At 42.9% G+C, this 13,284-nt stretch overlaps 1 protein-coding gene across 1 annotated transcript in view; it reads left to right on the top strand.

Moving 5' to 3' along the window:
• Nucleotides 1-10,386: 10,386 nt before the first annotated feature.
• Nucleotides 10,387-13,284, top strand: part of sty (sprouty signaling antagonist) — a gene marked incomplete at its 5' end in the record, with an annotated part of 47,726 nt that continues 44,828 nt past the window's right edge. The window contains one exon of the mRNA XM_076529380.1: nt 10,387-10,723. Within this exon, the coding sequence (XP_076385495.1) occupies nt 10,387-10,723 (337 nt within the window). The remainder of the gene's footprint in view (nt 10,724-13,284) is intronic.

Genomic DNA, 13,284 nt, shown 5'->3' with positions numbered 1-13,284 from the left:
ATGCGTCGATATCACAGCGCATCGAAGTATAATGCGTCGATATCACAGCGCATCGACAGTACAGCGCGCCGAATTACAACGCATAGACAGTACACCGCGCCGAATTACAACGCATCGACAGTACAACGCATCGACAGTGCAATGCACCGAATTACAACGCATCGACAGTACAACGCACCGAATTACAACGCATAGACAGTACACCGCGCCAAATTACAACGCATCGAGAGTACAACGCACCGAGTTACAACGCATCGAATTACAACGCATCGACAGTACAACGCACCGAATTACAACGCATCGACAGTACAACGCACCGAATTACAACGCATCGACAGTACACCGCGCCGAATTACAACGCATCGACAGTACAACGCACTGAGTTACAACGCATCGACAGTACAACGCACCGAATTACAACGCATCGACAGTACAACGCGCCGAATTAAAACGCATCGACAGTACAGTGCGTTGAATTACAACGCATCGACAGTACAATGCACCGAATTACAACGCATCGACAGTACAACGCGCCGAATTAAAACGCATCGACAGTACAGCGCGCCGAATTACAACGCGACAATGTCAGAGCGCATTAACGGTACAACGCACCAAATTACAGCGCATCGAAGGGCAACGCGTTGAATTTCAGTAAATAATTACTACAATACATTGCCTTACCATGCATGCCAATATAACCCTTTGCAATGCAAAAATAACACAGAACTTCCCCAATAAAAACGATCCTATTTCTTCCAGTTTTTTAACAACATAAAACTTGAAATATAATTGTACATAAATGAAAATTTTCTCGAGCTATCTTTTATGCCAGCACGTTCGAAGAAAGGTGAAAAGAGGTCAGCAGAAGCAGAAATTTGATGCGTTCCCTTAAACTAATGCAGCACGTTTGCATAGAAGGTTAAGAGAACAAGAGACTATTTACCCGAGCGGCTGACCATTTTCTTCGCCATTAGTGCTGAACGGTTGCAAGGGTTAATTGTCTAATTAACTAAGAGGCCTCGCGCAACATCGAGCATGCAACACGCTTTAAAACGGCGAAAGTTACCCTCGTTTTTCGCCGCTTGTACTCCTCTTTCTGCTTCCGTTTCTTCGCTCTACATTGTTGTTCGTCTCCGATCTCCACGTGTAACACTTTGACGTCGACCTGTTCCGTTCTCTTTGGTAATCGTTCCGTTGCGAGTATATGCAAATGCGAACGTAACTACCGGACACGTACAACTTCTTCTTTTTCTAGGAAAACATCGAATTTACGGTAGTTACCATTTCCACGAACTGGCGAGGTTCATTCAGAAAACAACGCGAGTGTACTGCAATTACGAGAGTTTTTTTGTTGTTTTTATGGGCGGTTGAAATGGGGATAGTGTGGAATTAAATGTTGTGGGATACGGGAGGGAGAATGATATCAAGCATGGGTGTTACCGAAATTAAAATACATATATGTTTGATGATGATATTTTCTGTTTTGATATATTATGTAAGTAATTCAGTTACATTACTCTGATACGTATCTGAAGAAGCGGTGATTGTTACTACTGTGTATAATTACTAATATGTTACTACTATGTTTGTACCATGTATTACTGACATTGATATGTTGCATGTAGACTTTGTACTTCGACATGTAATTCGACATATAGAATTTTGATCTTTATAATCAGATTGTATCTCAATGAGTTGTAGACCGACATGTACATGAACATGTTTTAACACAATATTTTACATTTCAACGAGTTGCAATTGAACTTATGATTTGACATGTTATACTTGAACGAGTTTTAAGTCCACATGTTACAAGCAAACGCATTGTAATTCCAACCACAATATTTCAAAAATATTTCACAATATTTATCATCTTTTATATAGCTCATAATACACATCTCATTATATAGTCTCGTCTTATAAATATTTGTTCGACCAGGTTGGTTTGTAATAAAAAATACTTTGTCCCTCTGAGTAAATGTATCTCCAGCCCCATCAAAAGAGGTTAACAGGATAGTTACATTTAGTTAATGAGACAGTGAAAATGAGGAGTATTCAGTGAGTGGTCGAGAGAAATACGTACGTGAGGATGTGCTATTATCACGCTACGAAAGGTGATCATCGAATGTAAGAGGAAAAAGAGGGGACTCGAGTGTCAGAACGAGAAGGGAGAGGACGGAGCGTTTCCACACCGGATATCCTCTCGAGGGAAGTGGTGCACGCGAATCGCCTCGCCACGCCCGCACTTATATCTTATTAAAAAAACAATATCATTTGTGTCACATGGGTCACAAAAAATAACACTTTCCGAAACGCTGACGAAATTCAAAATTACCATCTTCAAGTTACAATTTGACGGATTGTAAGGAATCGAAATATGATTTGTTTTAATCATAATAGTGTATGTTACAACGCATTAACAGTACAACGCATCAAGTTATAAGGGTTAGCTTACAGCGCTTTAAACGACGACGCATCGAAATACAACGCATTCAAACTTAGTGTTGTAAGTTACAGCGCATCCGATCACAATGTGTACAATTACAGCGCTACGAATTTTTAACGTTTCAAAACACAGCGCTTCAAATTACAGCGCACCCAACCGCAATGCGTAAAATTACAGCGCTCCGAATTTCGAACGTGTCAGAACTCAGCGCAAACCAATCGCAGCGCTCCAAATTACAGCGCACCCCACCATAGAGCACTAAATTACAGCGCATCCAAACTCATTGCGTAAAATTACAACGCTCTGAATTTTGAACGCATCAGAACACAGCGCAAATCTATCGCCGCGCTCCAAATTACAGCGCACCCACCATAGAGCACTAAATTACAGCGCATCCAATCTCAATGTGTAAAATTACAACGCTCTGAATTTCGAACGCGTCAGAACACAGCGCAAACTAATCGCAGCGCTCTAAATTACAGCGCACCCTACCATAGAGCACTAAATTGCAGCGCATCCAATCTCAATGCGTAAAATTACAACGCTCTGAATTTTGAACGCGTCAGAACACAGCGCACCCAATCACAACGCTCTCAATTCCAGCGCATCCGAACTCGACGCGCCAAATTGCAGCGTTCTTAATTACAACGCCATCGAACACAGCGCATCCATTTACAGCGCTCAGAGTCACAACGCTCCGAAATGCAGTGCTCTATGTTACAACTCATCGAAATACAACGCTTCAAACTACAAAGGACTGAAACATAACGCTTCAAGCTACAAAGGACCGAAGCACAACGCTTCAAGTTACAGCGCATCAAAGTACAACACTCCTGGTTTCAACGCACCTAAACATGACGCTTCAAATTACAACGCGTTACAGCACAATGCTCTGAATTATAAAAAAAGTTAAATTTGCAATAAGAATTACACGTCAACTCGAAATTAGAAATTACACGAAATAAAACCTCTCAGAAATAAAAGTAATAAAGCATGCTATTGGCAATTTAACACGCATTACGATCTGCAATTTTGAGAAATAAACGAGTCACCAAATAAAAAGATCGATATTCAATGCATTCGTATAATTTGTATTATAGAATGTCGTACCACGTTCGACTATCGCCACTATACCAATTAACGCGTTAATTGGCCTTGTCCTTTACACGACATTAACAGCAACGTCATTCTACTTCGTTATCTAGTTTGCTTATCACTAGCATCTCTCAATGAAGGAAGTTTCATCATGTACGAAATACAATCGGTATCGAGATCAACTTGAATGAGAACGGGTTTTCATTCATTTTTTATAACTCGCACTTGATAGCGTTGGGAATGATTCGAAGATATAATTTAATAGAGGAAGGCACACATATACACGCTTCGATATTCGATGGATCGGTATCGTCTTAGATTTCAATCTCGTTTATTGCTGCTACGATAAATCAACGTGTGTATAATTTTCCCTTGTACCCAATCAAATCACAGTTACGCTGTTAATTGAATCAAGGTTCGCTACTTAAGATATTTTACCTTATCAGATTTTAGAAATTTTATACAGATTTTGATCATGCTATATATTCAATCAATGTTATTTTATCAATTTTATAATGTGGCCTCTTTATATACAACGTATTGTAATGAGCATAATAATGTGGATTAATAAATATTTTTCTTCGATGAAGCTTTTTTTTAATTCACTATTTGCTTCTTTATATGCAACATATTGTACTGAACGTAATAATTGTGAATTAATAAAAATTTTTCTTTGATGAAGCTTTCTTTCAATACACAATTTGCTTCTTTATAAAAAACGTATTGTACCAAGCATAATAATGTGGATAAATAAAAATTTTTCTTTGATGAAGCTTTCTTTCAATACACAATTTGCTTCTTTATATGCAACATATTGTACTGAACATAATAATTATGAATTAATAAAAATTTTTCTTTGATGAAGCTTTCTTTCAATACACAATTTGCTTCTTTATATGCAACATATTGTACTGAACATAATAATTATGAATTAATAAAAATTTTTCTTTGACGAAGCTTTCTTTCAATACACAATTTGCTTCTTTATGAAAAACATATTCTACCAATCATAATAAAATGAACAAATAAAAATTTTGTTTCAATGAAGCATTTTTTCAATCCACAATTTTTCAGCAAAAAAAGAAGCAATATTACAACAGCTACTTTTCTTTAAATCAATTATGAATTTTCCAGAATATGTACCTCTAATTAATTTGTCAGGCGAACAGAATATCAAACACTTCCATGAATTCGTTTCACAGAAACCTTGAGTGTTCGATAGTTACAAACCACATTTCTCTAATAAACAAACACAACATTTCCAGTTTGCATTTAGTTTTTATTTTCTTCTTCATTACTTAATCATGGGTTATAGTTGGCAAACTCCAAACCCATTGAAAAGTGTTATTCGCAAATTAATCACGCTTTTAACGCGCACGCTCCTCGCATTCGAGATTAGAACAGTAGCATTTTTACGCGAAAACCGGTTTCCACGTACTTACCTCACACTAAACTCCTCGACAGCGATTCGTGTCATAAAATTAATTTAATCCTCGAGAACGTATACTTCTTTTTCTATAATAAAACATTCTAATTCGTTGTTCTTCTATATTCGCATTCTTGTAAACGAAGAAATTTATGCAACTGCAATTTTATTGCAAACATTGTTCTAGTGTAGGTACTCTTAAAAATGATTGATCCCTAAATTGACAACGTAAGAATATTCAAAATAGTGAATAAACATGTTTCAGAATTAAATGTGTAGGCCTTTCATCTTCTGTATAGCTGACAGTGTCAACTAACTTGTTCCAATAAAATATAAAAAAGGTACACTAAATATTGCCTAGGTAACGCTCATATCCAGAGAGCACCCTAAAGTCCTAATATTTCTGTCCCTCACACAAAGGTGTTACCAAAGTTGAATACAAAATTTGAGTAAAAAATATTGCGTAGAAAACGGTGATATCCAGAGAGCATAGAATCCCAAAAAATCCTAATATTTTTGTTCCCCATGTTACCAAAGTTGAATACAAAATTTGAGTAAAAAATATTGCGTAGAAAACGGTGATATCCAGAGAGCCTAAAATCCCAAAAAATCCCAATATTTGTGTTCCCGACGTAACCAAAGTAGTAAACAGAATTGAATAAAAAATAAAGGTAAAAAAGAAGTATGGAGAATGCAGTAAAACGTGAACGAGAAAATCGTCGTAACGCGACAAGCTTCGAAAGCGTCCCCGGAGGAAGAGAGCACGACATGATGCAACTCGGTGTATTTATGGTAATTTTATTTGCAGGAGCCTCGTCGATTTATCTTGACAATATTCCGCTCGTGATTCGAAACTTGCGTGTCCGATTAATACCCGAACTGCCGCGCTGCCTGGGTCCCGGCTGGCTGTTACGGGACAGAGAGAGTAGGTCTGTAAACGACGAGGAGAGCTTCGGTTTATGCTCACTGTCTGGCGTACAACGGAGAGTGGGAGGAGGAACACGCACACACGGCCGCATAAATAACGTGGCACAGGCACAGAGTTACGGTGCGACTTACGTGTAAACGAATCGAGCGAGATGAAACGAGAGGGACGAGGACCGACGTACGCTCGACGGAACGGCTGGAACGAGGACGAAAGAGGATGTAGTCGGCGGACATTTACGAAGAGAACCGAGTATCCCCGACATGTGGGAGAACCCGTAGTACACAGAGGGGTATCGGTTTTACGACATTCGATCACCTGAACGAAAATTTTTCAGACATTGTAGAGCAACCACAGAATGCAACTATAAATAAACCATTAAATCGAAATGGAGTTCATAGGGTACCTTGATCCTGTACGAATCTTAATTGCCAACTTTTCTGATGCAGAACGTTAAAAATGAAGGTATGCTTCAATAATTGATAACAGTAAAAGAGAAGGGAATTGTGCGTGGGTATATCAAGGATTACGAGTTGTATGGTGTAGCAGATTCCCATAGCGAGGACCTGATCTACTCGTGGGACGCACACTCATTTTGGGTGCGTCGGGTTATTACGATACGAAATGTTTAAAATTACCAAAGTGATAACTCGTGTTAATCTACGCATATAAAACTACATTCTGAGCAAGTTATTCAACTTTGCCAATTTTAGAATATCGGAGTCGGAATTTTGCAGTTGAACTTGATCACAAACTCGAGTTTGGCTTTAGATTACATTACGAAGAATATCACAATACCTAACCTACCCTTGCCTAATTTAAACTAACCCTAACCGTACCTAACTTAGTTAATCCTAACATCAAGTCTAACCGTGACCTTAACTAATCTTGACCTTAATCCTAATTCGAACACTAACATTAAGCCTCATACTTAACACTAATTATATCCTCAGTCATAACCCTAGACTAATTCTAATATAACCCTATCCTATTTTAATTTTAATTCTAAATTTTATTCTAGCCCTGTATGAACGTCTTGATGTCATTACATAGAATAGACGTTTAAGAATAAATACTATCATGAATTAGCAGGCGTTTAAAGTTAAGGTAGGTTAGGTTAATCGGTCATATTCCGCTTAACCTATCTTAACCCAACAACTTGAATTGCCACGAGTTCAGAAACTACTTACGCAATAGAATACTTGTCATAGTAGAAAAATGTAGTAGATTAGCTCAGAAATTATTTTGTAATTGTTCTAACAGGTAATTGCAGCCGTCACATTGTTTTTGTTGCACAGCTCAATGTATCCATAAGAATCATAGTACCATTTTACGAACAGTCGCTCTTCCAAATTTTGAAACTTTAATGACGATCCAGCGGATCGCGAGAAGTTGGAATTATTGAAAATTTATGGTCCATAAAAATTTGCGAAATTGCAACACAGATAAAAGTTGGTGAATGGTATACCGGGGCCCCGAGAAGAAGAAGCCAGCCCTGGCCGCACAATACGAGCATGAATGAAGTATCGCGTCTGGCTCGCGGGGTACGGTACACGATGGCGAAGCATGGCGAGGCGATAGCGGGGGGATTGGAGGCTCAGGCGTCACGGTGCTTTCGTGGCGGTGAGGTTGCGGTTCGCGTGTGTGCGTCCGCGTTTACGTGTAAACGATCACGCGAGTATAAGTGAGCGCGCGCATATGCAACTTTCGGTATGATCGAGTGCGCATGCGCGGTGCGCGCACCCCACCCACAGAAACGACAGGCCGCTGCTCCGCTGTTTGTAACAAGCAGAGAGTCTAGAACGCCACACCAGCGTCGAGCGCAGCCGGTCTCGGCTCGAAACGAGAGACGTCTGCTCCTGCTGTGAAAACGAACGGTATATCATACCGTCGAAAAAAAGAAAAAACCGCACCGTACGAACGGACAGAAACAGCGAACGAAACCGTGGAAACCGCGAGTGAACGCGTGCGCGTTATCGTTTCCTCCCTCGTACGTGCTTTCCGTAACAATCACACAGTGCGAGAAAAAGGAAAATAAAAATGTTCGCTGTTCGCCCGAAGATCAGTGTCGTATGACGCGTTTCACCGTTTCGTGCGATATTTACGCGAGAGCACGATGTGCACGTCGCGATCGAGTGGGTGCGATCGAAAGTGACGAAAAGAGGGAGATCGATGGATACGAGGTTTCGAGATCGATTCGACTGTCGACCGGCACGACGACACGGACGAACGTGAAACAACCAAGAGAGAAGATTATGTCGCGTACGTGAGCTCGCAGAGATACGTCTCGCAAGCGAAGCAGAAAAGGATCGTAGCGAGTAGAAAAGAAGAGGATAAAAGAGAGAACGCGTTGAGTGGTGGCCCCACGGGCCGGATAGTACGTGCCTGAGCTGCGCTCGCACGATCTACACCGGCATGGCCGCCGAGGCCAGCTGAACTTTTTCTTCTCTCTCTCGCACGACGATCGTTGCTCCCACCCTCTTTATCTATCCTTCTCCCTCCCTTCCTGCCTCGTTTCTCTCTTCTTCCTTCGCTCTCCCCTCTTCACCATAGCAGTCCCGTCGTTTCTTCTTTTTTCTTCCTTCCATCCGACTCGTTCTGCTGAACCGCTGAACGCGAGAGAGGACCGTGCGCCACGAATACCCAGGCTCCGTGTGCGCGTGTGTACGTGTGTGTATGTGTGTGCGCGCACGGTTTGCCAGCCATCGCGGGGAAATCGAGCGGAGGCTTGCCATTCGAGAAAACCAGTGAACGCGAGCAGCGAACCCCTTTACGCGGATCCGATGCAGGAGTGGCTCGTGCCGAGTGGAAAACGGAACGCGAAATAGACATTATCGACGATACGAACTTTTCAAGGACCGTGCTGTCCGTAAGAGAGAATAATCTCCGGTGGTTCGCGGTCAGGGCGACAAAAACGATCGTGACGCACCTGAAAGAGCGTGGCAGTGTCTCTTGCGCCGGCAATCGAACACGGAGGGTTTAAGGATAAAGAAGAAGCATCGAGAGCGTAGCTGCAAGTTTACGCACGAGGCGCGAAAAGAAGACACGGAGGAGGAAAATAAGGATGCGCGAGAAGGAGAATACCAACGAGGGCCTCCTACTCGTAGCTTTTCCACGGAGAGCAGTACTGTTGTTCGAGGTGCGAGCCGCGTGACACGAATGCGAGAGTGCGAGAGAAAGGGGAGCGAAGAACGAGGGAAAGAGAGAGGAAGGAGATCTACCCAACGGCTAAAGGCAGCATATCCGGCCGTGGCATGTGCGCGCGACGAGGACAGAGCGAAGTGGCTATTTCTGTGGAGCATAGGGGGCCGCCCGTATAAAATAAGCAGTGAATGAAGGAGCCTGTTTACTGGCAGACGGCCTACGCGAGATTCAGTCGGCTCTCTTTCTCTCTCGCGCTCTCTCTCTCTCTCGTCCGCACGCGCTAATCGCCCGTTCCCTCGTGCCTTCTCTTTCGACGATTCTCGCTCTCGCTCGACTACGCATCCTGTAGCGGAGAGAGAGAAGAGTAAAAGAGAGAGGAAGGGAGACGAGACGAGAGTAGCGCATCGTTGCCACGAGAGAGAGCCGTGCGTGTTTCCACAGTGTGCGAGAAGAAGCCGCAGCGTGTTCACCGATCTTGTCCTTCTGTCTCGTCTTGGCCCGACTCTTCTCGACTCGACTCGATTCGACTCGACTCGTCTCGTCCCGACTCGCCTCGTCTCACCTCGCCACACCTCGCCTCACCTCACTTCGGTTCGCCTCACCTTTCCTCGTTTCCCTTCGGCTCTCCTCGCTGCCCCTCGGCTCGCCCTAGCTTCGACTCTCCGCGAGTTCCCCTTACACCGTTCTTCCACTCTCTTCGCCTCGTCTCGGCGAGCCTCGCCACGCCACGCCTCGCTTCGTCTCACCTCGCCTCGGCTAACTTCGCCCCGCCTCGTCTCGCCTCGTCTCGTCCCGTCTCTTCTCGTGCTTGTGTTTTTCTCGCGAGGCTCTTACGTCGGAGCCACTGTGCCGCGTTCGCTGCTGCTTTCCGTTCCTAACCACGCGAAAACGCCTCGACGATCGAGTAATCCGCCAACGGAGGATATTAGCCCGACGAGTTTTTTGTTCCTCGATTACGTCGCGTCGACCCGGCGAATCCGTAATACGTGCATACGTATCCGGAGCATGTGTTTACGTGTTGTGACGTGACCAGTGCGGAGAGAGAGAGAGAGAGAGAAAGCGAGCAAGAGAAAGGAGAAACAAGAGATTCCGGGAGTTTCGAAATCACGCGGTGCGCACACTGTTGGCTCCCTTCTCCCCCACTATCACCCCTTCTTTCATCCTCTCTCGTCTCGAACGTAAACCGCGAGTGTGTTCGCGCGGTTTCGCGGAAAAGGAAGTGAGTAACTGTGAAGAAGAATCTCGCTCGTCCGCCCGTTAATGAAATTGTGCGCGACGTGCCATTCTAAGACTGGCGCGAGATAGAAAAGCCGAAGGAGGTTCGCGCGGTTCGGTGAAGGGTACAGGTGAAACGGAAGTGCCGAAAGTGTGGATACCTTGGACTACGAGCCGCCCCCGGTGCTGCCACCGCGGCGCCCGCCCTGGCCGTCCAACAGCCCGAGCAGCACCGCCTCGAGGTACATCGGGCAGCGCACCGCCACCATCACCACCACGTCTTCGCTGACACCGACGGCGGCTACGACGACTACCACGTCGACGACACCACTGACAACGACGCTAGTACCAGCGCCGTCCGTGTCCCAAGGCTCAACGACCTCCTCGTCTGCGCGAGTGTCGCCGCAGCCGCCACCACCACCCTTGACGCCGCCCCAGTATCCTGCGCCTCCACGGCCCCCTAGTCGAAACGGTAAGTCGATCACATCTTCTTATTTTATCCCTGTCCGTCTGACTTTCATACTTGAGGGAGGTCCTTAATAAGCATCTTATAGTTTTCCTCTCGATTCGGTTTCCTTATGATTTCTTGGAAAGAATGACGCCTAGCATCTTAGGAACTAATCGGTTCTGTCCGACTTCGATGATATATGCTTCCTATCATTCATGAATATTTATTTGTATTCTGTTAACATTTCCTGCGAGTTTCGAGACTTGTGGATTTTCAAGAGGAGAATATTCTTCTTCGATTTTCATGATCCTTACAAGGTCACCCAGATATATTTCATATAGCAAAATGAATGTAAAATTAGGTAGATTAAGGTGCTTATGGTCGTTGAGTGTTCCTCACAGATAGTCGAATTTTCTGTACAACATTTAATCTTGCACTCGAACAAAGATAATTGAATATCGAAATGTTGCATATCGGTAAGCTGTCGAAACACAATGTCTGGCACGAATTTATGACATGTACCGGAAAATGGCTCTTAAGATGTATCAATTTTTAGCTTGTTACAGGAAATTAATATAAACGCTGTTATTAATATTTCTGATACAAAATGATAACATGATACAATTTGATATACGTGTTACAAAATACCACTTCCGGTGTATTACCTTGAAGCTTGACATTCCAGCAAAATAATTATTGACAGATTTCTGTAACAATTTTAATGTGAAATGACTAACTTGTTTGTTATAACGAAGTTCATTTTTATTTGAAATATTGAAGCGTTTATTTTCGGTGAACTTTAAGCTTTAAATTGACATATTATGTGTCTTATTTTGTGGCACTTTTATGTCATGAAATTGTGTCATTTTCTGTGAAAATTCGGTGGTATATGAAAATTGATTGGTTGTCTATGCATGTTAAGAATGTTGAAATTGTTATACAGACTTTTTCACGAATTCTTCGGTTTAAAATTGGTGTACCATAAGTGATAATTTGTAGAACTTTTATGTCATCAAAATTGTATCAAACATTTTGTGTTTTGAACTCTCTCGATACGCAAACATGCAACGTATTCATTTTTCGAGCACTTATCTCGCTTATCAGCTTACGTAAACGCATCTTTGCAACATAAAAATTTTACAATATTAAAGCTCTTAGATAAAAATTGCAGTGGTTGTCCACAAATTTATAATCGACTTAAAAATGTAAAACATCAAACCACACACGACTTGACTCTTATTTTTCTCCATAATATTGTACACGTGTACAATTTTATTTTACCAATATTAAATTCTGTTACTATAAAGATGATATTCTTGAAAGAATATCTAAAGATATTCGATGAAAGGCAGTTTGAGAAACGCTGGTGTAGTATCGTTCGCGTTGCTCATGTATTTGACCCCCTCCTCTCTTTTGTTTCGAGAATCTCTGTCATTCAGTATTAATTCAGCTCAGTGGTCGGCGTGCAAAGTTGTTTTTCACGTGGCTGACGATTCAGAACGAGCGAGGTCGCACGATTGGCTGGCTGGCTGGCTGGCTTCGTGCTAACTTCAATCGACGAGATCGAGCGAGCGTGACTCGCCACGGTATTGAGTCACACTACGCTTTCATAGAAGGCACGGCCGCAAGTAGTGAATGAAATTTACTGGTGTAGAAAGTTTGCGAGAAAGTCGTCGCCACGTTTCCGTTCGTAACCACCGATACAATCTATCCAGCTGCTGTTTCTTTCACGATTTTAACTCGATTCACGTTGATTTCCGTTACCGATTACGGTTGTCACCTCGTTGATATAGTTGCTTCGGAAATATAATACGATCTTGATTTCCTCTTACACGCCGTAATTTTCATCAGGGACGGCGCAACCTGTCTACGTTCACTTTGTGATTTATGGGACTTGGAATTTTAAGTTTAGAATTCTACGGGTTTCTGTGGAATTCATGCATGGGATTCTATTCGTTGTAGGATTTATTATTAGTGGAATTCACGCGTGGATATTCTATTTGTTCTGGGATTCATTATGCGTGGAGTTCTACTCTTTCTGAGATTCATGCGTGGAGTTCCACGCGTGGAATTCTATTTGTTCTGCGATTCGGTATGCGTGGAATTCCATGCGTGGAATTCTACTCGTTCTGAGATTCGGTGTGCGTGGAATTCCACGCATGGAATTCTAATCGTTCGGAGATTCTGTATGTGTGGAATTCTACGCGTGGAATTCCACTCGTACTAGGATTCATAATGCGTGGAATTCCACGCGTGCAATTCTACTCGTTCTGAGATTCGGTATGCGTGGAATTCTACGCGTGGAATTCCACTCGTTCTGAGATTCGGTATGCGTGGAATTCTACGCGTGGAATTCCACTCGTTCTAGGATTCATAATGCGTGGAATTCCACGCGTGGAATTCTACTCGTTCTGAGATTCGGTATGCGTGGAATTCTACGCGTGGAATTCCACTCGTTCTAGGATTCATAATGCGTGGAATTCCACGCGTAGAATTCTACTCGTTCTGAGATTCGGTATGCGTGGATTTCCACGTGTGGAATTCTACTCGGTCTAGGATTCATTATGCGTGGAATTCCACGCTTG

This window comes from Megachile rotundata, chromosome 1 (assembly GCF_050947335.1).
Source record: "Megachile rotundata isolate GNS110a chromosome 1, iyMegRotu1, whole genome shotgun sequence".
Classification (NCBI taxonomy): Eukaryota; Metazoa; Arthropoda; class Insecta; order Hymenoptera; family Megachilidae; genus Megachile; species Megachile rotundata.
This window is presented reverse-complemented; position numbering and strand designations above follow the sequence as displayed.